The following is a 10,768-nucleotide window of genomic DNA, read 5'->3' as shown; positions in this document are numbered from 1 at the left end:
TGGAATGAACTTGGCAGTCATCCTTATTGTGTTGAACCGGGACAATTATACTGCACTTTAATGTTGGATTGCAGTTATAGAAAATGTTGACTCCGTGAATATTTATTACAATTCTGGGGTATGTTCTGTCTCTGTGGCTTGGGTTTACATAATAATATATAGGAAGCTGCCATTACATGCAATGGCTGTAATGTAATTAATGTTGCTCTCTTTGTGAGTTGGAAAGTGGATATTGTTTGTTTCACTCAAATTAAATATATATATGTTATTTCACAAGACATATATAAATGTGGAGAAAATGTCCTTAGGAATACACATCAAAATATGATATGGCATTCATAAATGAGCACTATGCCATAAATGAGCACTTTAGGCACTGTAAACACCTGTAGAAACAGAAGTCAACACTATATCCACCAATCATCTGATTAATAGTGTTTCTAAGGTGGTTTTTTTTTTTAGAGTGAATCCATCAAAGCACCACAAAAGATGCAGGCGCATTAGTATCAGAGGTACAGAGAACATGGTTGCTCTTCAAGCTGAAGATATATGAGCCTGTTCAATGCCTGTTCATGCCTGATGGCAAATATGAGGAAAGGTTTGATCCTAATTTAAAAATTTTTGCTACTGATTATTTCGATTTAAAATGATGAATGAGTAGACTGTTCGTTTTCTTCTCTGATTTCCTCTCCTTTGTTAAAGCAGTTAAAGGCTTGTGCAAGTAGGTAGGCAGTGTTTTCTCTTCCATAGTTGCTATTTGAACATCTGTGGAATAAAATGAGCCCCTATTTTTAGCAAAAACAAAGACCACTGAATATTTAATGATACTAAAACTCTGCATTTGCTTTTAACCTATTTAAACAGCTGGGATGTCTGGTAAGGCGTTAAATGATCCTCTCATATATGAACAACTTCCTGTGACCATTTTAACTTACCGTTATGTTTTATTAACTTTGGGTAACTTTGGTTGATAGTGAGATCACATTCATGATGGCACCACAGGAAACAGCAGTGGAGAGTTTAACTGTGTGAAAAGTAAAGAACTTCTCAAACGAGTGCAATAAAGACTATTACAGTAATAGTCTTAATAGATTAAGTATTAGAATATTGTCATAATACCACAGTTATGATGCAAAATAAATATATCATAAAGGGCTGTAGGATTTTGTACAGCTGCTTAAAGAATTTCAATCACTGTGAGTCTCGAGCACAATAATAAACAGCAGAATCTTCAGTTTTCAGACTGTTCATCTGCAGATACAGCTGCTGTCTGTTGTTGTCTCTGGAGATGGTAAAACGGCCTTGAACCGACTGAGAGTAGAATGCTCTGTTACCATTGCCCCAGATGTGAGCAATCCACTCCAGCCCTTTTCCTGGGACCTGTCTAATCCAGTTCATATTGTAGCTGCTTAATGTGAATCCAGAGGCTGTACAGGTCAATCTATGAGATTCTCCTGGCCTTTTAACCACCGGTCCAGATTCTGTCAGAGTCTGACCATCAACACCTATCAATAGAAATAAACAGGCAGTTAAAAAAATAACATAAGAACATGAACAAGTTTTTGTGAAGAGTTTTACCTGCACAGCAGACAGTCAAAATTAGTAGCACTGTGCTACAGTCCATCTTGTTTAACTTAGTCAGTCCACTAGTCTTGAAGCAGCCAGATAAGTAGGTGGAAGACATGTAAATATTTGCATATGTTGGGGACCTCAAACAAAGGAGTACTCAAATACTTAACATTTCAAATGAATCTGAAATTAAATAATGGAATTAAAACATTTTCACCAATTTCTTATGGAAAATTTAGTATTAAATTATGCCTTAACACCTGAAAAAGGTGATGTGATGTAGCATCAAATGGAGAGTAACTGTTTATTCAGGCGTTATAAATTATACTGTATACTTTTAAGCGAGATGGACTTACCTCTCATGTCTGAGAGAGGGTGAGTGACTTGACATCTTGACCTTTATGTGTAAAATGATACTGTGCTAAAACTGACTTTATCTGCTTTTGCTAATAGTAAATCATCTTCTCAAACATGTAATCAAAGTATAAGTCTCAATAATATTTTGAATGAGAAATGTAGTTGCAGTTATGAAAATGTCTGTTTTAATTCTGTGTGTGTAGACATGATTCAGCTTTTACTTTGGCAAATTAGTGTCTCTCTGTGTTTGAGACCAGCAGCAGGAATGCGAAAAATAAGAAATGTGTCTCTGCAGGCCATCATTATGCATGATTTTTCATAAGAGAAATCTTTTTAAGTATGCTGTAATTATCAAACACAGAGTCATGATTTATATGTGATTTTGCTCATAGGTAATCATCTCAGTTGCTTTTAATACTAATCAGAATTGAATTAAGTGCAAGTTTAACCAACATAAGATGGAGATACACTGAGATTCCGTATGGAGTGGGTTGTTCAGGCAACGATGGCATGATTGGAGGCTGTGTGTATTTGTATTTGAATGAATGAGACACTAAGGACCCCCTAGTCTAAAAAAAGAATGTATAAAAGATTTGTGCAGATGAGAGAAGTTGTTCATTCCTTCGTCTCCTGTGAGATAAGCAGTACAGAAGATTAAGAAGTTCACACTTGGAAATTCCAGCAGAGATGCCAGAGGGATCAACCGCTGCCCGAACTGTGGACTCACAATCCCTTTCTCTCCTGGCATCTAAAATCTATTTCAAACGATACAAATGAATTCCTACCTAGAACTGCCTCAATGTACAAACATTTATAGTAACTGTACAATTGACTTTTTTCATTTTTGTGTGTTTTGGATTACTTTTGGTAAAACAATCAATCAAATCTTGAGCTGAAAGAATGATGTGTAGAACAAAAATTGCTAAAACAGAAGGCACTTGACCTAAACAGTATTGTAATGTTCTCAAGAACCAGACTTTTAATCTCAGTTTGTCCGTTTATTCCGTAACACAGGCAAACGGGCCGTTAACTCTGGGGAGAGTGCTCTCGTACAACACCTCACTTCAGCCCCGTACAGTCACTCAACAACAAGGACCCCCCTCCCCTTCCTGCACACATTAACTCCCTTTTTCCTGCAGCACAACCAAACATGTAAGAAATAGCAACAGTGCGCAGAGATAGCCAACCTTTCACTGTAAAATAACATTTAACCATCGTTACACTGCCCCCCCCAGCAATAAAAGGTGTTTTTGAGTTTGTCAACCCACACAGTCTGTAATTAAAACATCACTGACTACTGACTGTGAAGGCTTGTTGCGTAGCAGGCAGGAGTCAGGCCCACATGCAGAACTCAGAATCAGGAAACAAGGACTAGAAGCAAAGAAAACAAATTTAGTATCATTGAGCAACAAAAGCATAATCAGAGGACTAAATATAAGGCTTGGACATAAAGCACATAAATCCAAAAGGATACATCAAAATCCCACAAAAATTCCAAACCCTGGAGCCATTTTTATTAACTTTTATTTGCATTTTATTTTTTACGTTTTTAAACCTACCACACAGCAATGTGTTTTTATTTATCTTCTGATACATCTATATACTAAATGTACTTTATACATCTGTCTTAAATCATATGTAGTTAGTATATTTTTGGGTAAACTAAATGTTTTATGATAAATAGTGTTTTGAAGGACGTTTTTACTGTAATCCACTACAATTGGAAGCTTCATTTTCTCAGCCCTGTTGAAGTTAGTTTCTGATCAGTTTGGCACAGTTTAATTGGAGCTAGTCTTTGTACTTCAGATGCTTCAGGCTCTTAAATATTCAACATCATGACTGTTTCTCCTGCTATAGTGACTACTAGCTATAACAGACAGAGTTTAAGATGAGAGTGAAAAAAGAGACAACAAAGATCTGTTTTTCTAAATCTGGTGAAATCCAAACTCACTTGCTTGAAAGGATAGGCTACAGGAAGACATGTTGCACATTTGACTCCGTGATCAAGTTTGCAAAGGTGTATGCACTAGCTGGTAGAATGGATGCATTAGGATAAAGTTGCATTTTGTGGTTCAACTGTTGCAACAGTAACATCTGTTAATATGAGTATCCTGAAAATACATTTTACTCTGACTGATAAACAATCCAATTCCTTCAGTGTTTTAAGTTGGAAAAAGATCAGGTCACAGGGTGCTTTCTTTTTAAAGGAAAGCACCCTGTGACCTGATCTGTGACCACAGCACAGTCACATATCGTTAGCTTCATAGCATAAGTGCCTAAGTCATTGACTTAGTCAAATGACTTAGGCAATTATGCTATGAAGCTAACGATATACTGGTGGAGTGATTGCTGATCTAGTTGTTTCCTAAAGACAGAGACTTAACACTGACTGCCCTCTAGTGTCCCGAGAAGATCTGCCACAGGAGTTTTAAGTCTAAATTCTAAAACATGGTTATTTCTTTTTTATCTGGACAGTGATTTTAATAATCACATTTTCATTTGTGTGTTTATTTTATTAATGTATTTAGTCATTCATTTATTTAGTTAGTTTTTATTTTTCTATGTGTATAAGAGTAAGTGAAAAGAATTTCCTAATACACGTATTTTCCTGTCTGAGCCAACCTGTTGCAATGCTGCTATCAATCAGAGAATAACAAGAGACCTGAAAGGTGATGGTCAAACACTGTCCAGGCTGCACAACCCTTGAGTTAAATATTGATACCTTGGATGGCATCAATAATCTCTCTCATCATGTTCTCTTTGCGTGTTCAGGCTTCCTTCCACAATCCAAAGACATGCAGTTAGTGGAGTTTCTATTGGTATTTTCCTCGAAAACTTGTTTATTCTTATTTCTCCTGAATCATGTAGGATTTTGTACAGCTGCTAAACAAGCTCCAGTCACTGTGAGTCTCGAGCACAATAATAAACAGCAGAATCTTCAGTCCTCAGGCTGTTCATCTGCAGATACAGCTGCTGTCTGCTGTTGTCTCTGGAGATGGTGAACCGGCCTCTGACTGAATCAGAGTAGAACATGCCACTACTATCAGTATAAATGAGAGCAATCCACTCCAGCCCTTTTCCAGGAGCCTGCCTGATCCAATGCATCCAGTAGCTGCTGAATGTGAATCCAGAGCCTGTACAGGTCAGTCTGTGGGATTCTCCGGGCCTTTTAACCACAGGTTCAGACTGAGTCAGAGTCTGACCATCAACACCTGTCAAGAAACAAACAGGCACACAACAAAAGAAAAAGTAAATTATCTAAATCATAAATTAAAAGAACTTTTTTTTTTTCTTTTTTGTATTTATTTATTTATTTACTAGAGAGTTTTACCTGCACAGCAGACAGTCAAAAGCAGCAGCACTGTCCTACAGTCCATCTTGTTTAACTGTGTGTGTGTTGGTCCACTATCTCTAGATGGTTTCAGCACTCTCATAAGTAGAGGTGGAAGAAAGAATATTTGCATTTGCACCTCCTCAATCCTATGACAGAAATATTTAATAATTAAAGAGTTTTTACTCAGAATGAATAACCCCGCCCCACAAAAAGAGAAAATAGAAACTGTGGTATAAACTGTGAAGTGTTAATTTGTGTACATTTTTCTCTGTTGTCACACAAGTTATTTCATTATTTGTTGACAAGTGAAACTTCACTTGTCAACTCTGGTTTTACGTGGCCTATCAATACAATTTAAAAACTGGTATATATCACCTTGTTGCTTTGTCATCTTGAAGTGGTCATGTGATTGGCTTATAACAACTACTTTATTCTTCCTCAGTCAAACAGAGGGTCGCCGTTATTCCCACCACTGTAAATAAGTAAACAAATCTTTGTGTGAGTCAACAAAAGATAACAACAAAAGATGTAGAAAAATAAATTATCTTCCAAAAAATGTTATTGAAAGATTTTGTTAAAATTGGACTAAAATTTAAAATGTTTCTTCTTTTAAAAACTTTTTGATACATTCTACTTTGTGTTCCGGTACACTGATGTCCACACTCTAAAAGTAATTCAGAGGCTTAGTAAATATCACTATAAATATAAGTTGGATGAGCCTGATAAAATCTATGAATATCCTTTTAGTAAATATTTGAGTTTGATAAATTGAAATAAATGTCTAAAATGTTAACTTATGTGTTTGTGTTAAATTAAGGTATTTATTTACATTTATCTCAGACAAAAAATTCAGTATGTGATTCACAGAATACCTTCTTTGCATGTACTTAATATATTTGTTTAAAATTTAATTTATCCTTCAAGTATGCAAGGCTTTGATCTAAAAGGGAAAAGGCTCTTGTCTTTTTAGTGCTTGTTTATTTCGAGTTATTGCCATGTTTATGAAAATAATTTTTTCATTTGGAAAAATGTTAACATGTGGTCATTTTTCATACATGTATTATGAAACATACATATTAGTTGACTACATATTAGTTTGTTTGGTTTTTTAGACTTAGACTACCAGTGAAATACAGTAAGATTCATATTTGAATGTTAGGGGGTGATCGTGGCTCAAGAGTTGGCAGCTCGTCTTGTAACGTGGCTGGTTCGAGCCCCAGCTCCGACAGTCTCATTCATTGTGTCCTTGAGCAAGACACTTCACCCGTTGCCTACTGGTGGTGGTCAGAGGGCCCGGTGGCGCCAGTGTCCGGCAGCCTTGCCTCTGTCAGTGCGCCCCAGGGCAGCTGTGGCTACAAAGGAGCTTGCCATCATCAGTGTGTGAATGGGTGGATGACTTTGGGGTCCATAAGGATTACAGTTTTTTCTGAATGCTTAAACCCTAACTGTGATTCCTGTAGCACAATCTCTAAAACTATTCAGACTTATAGCAAAACCACTCACTGAGTTTGCAAAACTAAAAGCACAAAAACTGCTTTGCACTCAGTTTGCAATTTTGTAACACACACTTTGCAAAACTGTAGGCACAATTCACTGCACAACACTCAATTACCAAATTTCCAACACACTCCTAGCAAAAGTATACACATGTATGGCTATCATTAACACTAACTTGCCAACTGTCTGGCACACTTTCACATGTGAAAACTTTTTTAGATAATTAGTTCACTTTGCAATCAGCCTAAGCACTATAATACAGGTAAGCTGTGTGTGCGGAGTACAATGGAGGGAGCAGAAAGAGTGAGAAGTAGAGGAGGCCGAGGAAGAGGACGTGGAGGTGAAGAAGTAGGATGAAGAGGACGACAAGGACAAGGAGGAGCAAGAGGAAGACGAGGAGGAGGGAGAGGAAGATGAGGAGGGGGGAGAGGAAGGGTAGGAAGAGTAAGAAATAGAATTGCTGATGACATCAGAGCTACAATAGTGGACCATGTAATCAACCGTGGAATGACCCCCAACGGGTCCAGCCTAACTCGAGCCGCTACACTGTAGCAAGTACCATAAGGACATCTTGAAATGAGAATTGGTTAGTACAGTCACTTCGCACAAAGATTTGTAGCACTGCCATATGCCAATGAGAAACACACCAATACCATTGATGTAAAAATACTGAAATTGTTACTTTACAGAATTGCTAGATGACCAGATGCTGGGGGCAGAGGAAGCATGTTCACTGCAGACCAAGTAACCCATATAGTCATTATGGCGATTGCAAATAATCCTATACTTGGAAATAAACACTTGTGTTTGTTTTGATGTACTTGAAGTTTGGATCCCTCTATGCTTATGGATCTATGACAGAAGTATGAGCTCAAACTGACATAGCCTACCTTGTGCACAGAGAAAGCAAAAGCCAGATGTGTTTTGTATTCATACCATCAGTGTGCAGTTGGCGCATTGTGTGCTTAGTAGATGATGGCTTGTGTGTACTGTTTGATACGGAAACACCATTTTTACGAAGGTGTGAAGAGTTAATCTAGCTGTGTTTGCTTTTGCAAGAGAACTACAATGTTTTGATTATTGGGTGACAGGTTTTCTTATTTGTGTGAAGAGTTTTGCAAAATTAGCCAATAGTTACAAAAAATGTGCTTAAGCAATCAGAAAAAACTGTAAGTAAAGCGCTATACAAATACAGGCCATTTACCATATTTACAGTTTTTACCGAATGCCTAAACACTAACTGTGATTCCTGTAGCACAATTTCTAAAACTAGTCAGACGTATAGCAAAACCACTCACTGAGTGTGCAAAACTAAAAGCACAAAAACTGCTTTGCACTCAGTTTGCAATTTTGTAACACACACTTTGCAAGACTGTAGGCACAATTCACTGCACAACACTCAATTTCCAAATTTCCAACACACTCCTAGCAAAAGTATACACATGTATGGCTATCATTAACACTAATTTGCCAACTGTCTGGCACACTTTCACATGTGAAAACTTTCTTAGATAATTCGTTCACTTTGCAATCAGCCTAAGCACTATAATACAGGTAAGCTGTGTGTGCGGAGTACAATGGTGGGAGCAGAAAGAGTGAGAAGTAGAGGAGGCCGAGGAAGAGGACGTGGAGGTGAAGAAGTAGGATGAAGAGGACGACAAGGACAAGGAAGAGCAAGAGGAAGACGAGGAGGGGGCAGAGGAAGCATGTTCACTGCAGACCAAGTAACCCATATAGTCATTATGGCGATTGCAAATAATCCTATACTTGGAAATAAACACTTGTGTTTGTTTTGATGTGTTTGACTAAACACCAGTACTTGAAGTTTGGATCCCTCCATGCTTATGGATCTATGACAGAAGTATGAGCTCAAACTGACATAGCCTACCTTGTGCACAGGGAAGGCAAACGCCAGATGTGTTTTGTATTCATACCATCGGTGTGCAGTTGGCGCATTGTGTGCTTAGTAGATGATGGCTTGTGTGTACTGTTTGATACGGAAACACCATTTTTACAAAGGTGTGAAGAGTTAATCTAGCTGTGTTTGCTTTTGCAAGAGAACTAAAATGTTTGGATAATTGGGTGACAGGTTGTTTTATTTGTGTGTAGAGTTTTGCTAAATTAGCCAATAGTTACATAACATGTGCTTAAGCAATCAGAAAAAACTGTAATATTAAGTACAATTTTGATTACGTTCAGTTTACAATATTAAGTAAATGGAACAAAATTTTGGATTAACTGACCATCTATATTTTAGTCACATTGACCAAGCATGTCAGTGTTATTTACTCAATTTTTTCATGTTTGTGTAACGACTACAATTATTCATTTCAACTTAATATGTTTAAGCTTTAGTTATTCAATTGATCAAGTATATTGAACAGATTCGACTGGTTTCCAATCTACTCAATATTTTTAAGTGTAAAAGTGTTGCCTCAAAAATTTTAAGTAAATGTCAGTTTTAGTTTTTAGAGTGCAGGATCTAAAGACAGTGAGTTTGGTCAAACATTGAAATATGTTTGTTTTCAGTGGGGAGACACTGATTAATTTTTTACTTTGTTTTCCACTTCTATTTTGTTTTAGTTTAATTTTGTTTTGCCTTCTTTGTTGCTCTCTGCTTTATTAACCTTTTTTTTTTATAAACAAGAGCACACAGTTGTCTCCTAAAACTATGTTTGAAATGGACTCCACCTTAAATCACACACAAAGGTCGAGTCATTGTTGATCGGCCTGTTTTCTAGACTGCAGCGACTGCCCTCTAATGTTTTGATGAGAATAAACTACAAAACTGGTTCTCGTAAAATCATTGTGTCAACTTGTTTTTAAATGTCTGTTTATTGTCCTTAGTTAGTGGCTTTCATCACAACCAATACAACTAAAACATTGTCTGAGGTAATTACAGCTGCCAATCTGTGGGTGTCGCGATCAAAAACAATCTGTAGAATCTTCGTCTGCTGATACAGCTGCTTTCTCTTGTTGTCTCTGGAGAGAGCCTACGGCTGCATGAGAAGAAAAATAAACACAAACACTGTTACATGTGAGGCTTGCAACTAGAGTTATTATAGCTTAGTTTTTAAATTTTATTCCATTTTGACTTTCTATGTTTAATTCAGTTTTATATTAGTTAGAATAATAGACGTTAGCAATGTCCGAACTTCTCACAACCTGCCTTTGTCCTTTAGGTAAGCTGGTAGTTTTTCTTACACAAAATATAAGTAAAAATCTTCCCCTTCTAAGTAGAGACTTTAAAGCACCGGCCCCATCTTGTAGTTGGTACTAAAACTATGAATGAATTGTAGAGAAATGTATTGTTATTTCACAAGAAATACATAAATAATTTTGGAGAAAACGTCTTTTGGATTAAACATCAAAATATGATGGCATTTTCATTGAAATGAGCATTACACAGACAAAGCCAAATGCTCTGTGTCATTGTGATAGATTGAGGAAGTATTTTTTGTATGACTCCTCTAGTACTCAACTCACTGTGTACTGTCTGGCACAGTAATACACTGCTGTGTCCTCAGCCTTCAGATTGTTCATCTGTAGATAGACTTTACTGCTGGAGTCATCTCTGGAGATGGTAAATCTACCCTGGACAGACTGAGAGTAATAGATAGGAGAACTAGCTGTATCTATATAAGCAATCCACTCAAGCCCTTTTCCTGGAGCCTGTCTGATCCAGCCCCATTCTCAGCTTCCAAAGTTAAATCCAGATGTTGTACATGTGAGTCTGTGTGACTCTCCGGGTCTTTTGACAGCTGGTTCAGACTCTGTTAAGGTCTGACCTTTAACACAACTTGAAAAAAGAGAGCAACTAACAGGAGTGTTAGCTTTCTGTAAGCCATACTGACAGTGTGTTGGGTATGTTTACAACTCTGCAGAGCTCCTATGAATATGATCATGTAATGAGATTCTCACTACATCACTGACAGTGTGTTTACACTAAGCTCCTCCCATCACATTCAAATTCTGTTTCTAAAATCAAATTTGATGTTGTGAATTCAGATT

General features: G+C 37.1%; 1 gene segment (V, D, J or C); it reads right to left on the bottom strand.

Moving 5' to 3' along the window:
* Positions 1–1,191: 1,191 nt before the first annotated feature.
* Positions 1,192–1,932, bottom strand: LOC146633521 (immunoglobulin heavy variable 3-33-like). The segment is given in 2 exon segments: positions 1,192–1,505; positions 1,926–1,932. Coding segments are annotated over 2 exon segments (321 nt in total).
* Between the last annotated feature and the right edge of the window lie 8,836 nt (positions 1,933–10,768).

The sequence above is a fragment of the Diplotaxodon limnothrissa genome, linkage group LG4 (assembly GCF_057381915.1).
Source record: "Diplotaxodon limnothrissa isolate DT_005_m linkage group LG4, D_limnothrissa_male_GT1.1, whole genome shotgun sequence".
Classification (NCBI taxonomy): Eukaryota; Metazoa; Chordata; class Actinopteri; order Cichliformes; family Cichlidae; genus Diplotaxodon; species Diplotaxodon limnothrissa.
Note: the sequence above shows the minus strand (reverse complement) of the source record. Positions and strands in the feature narration are given on the sequence as shown.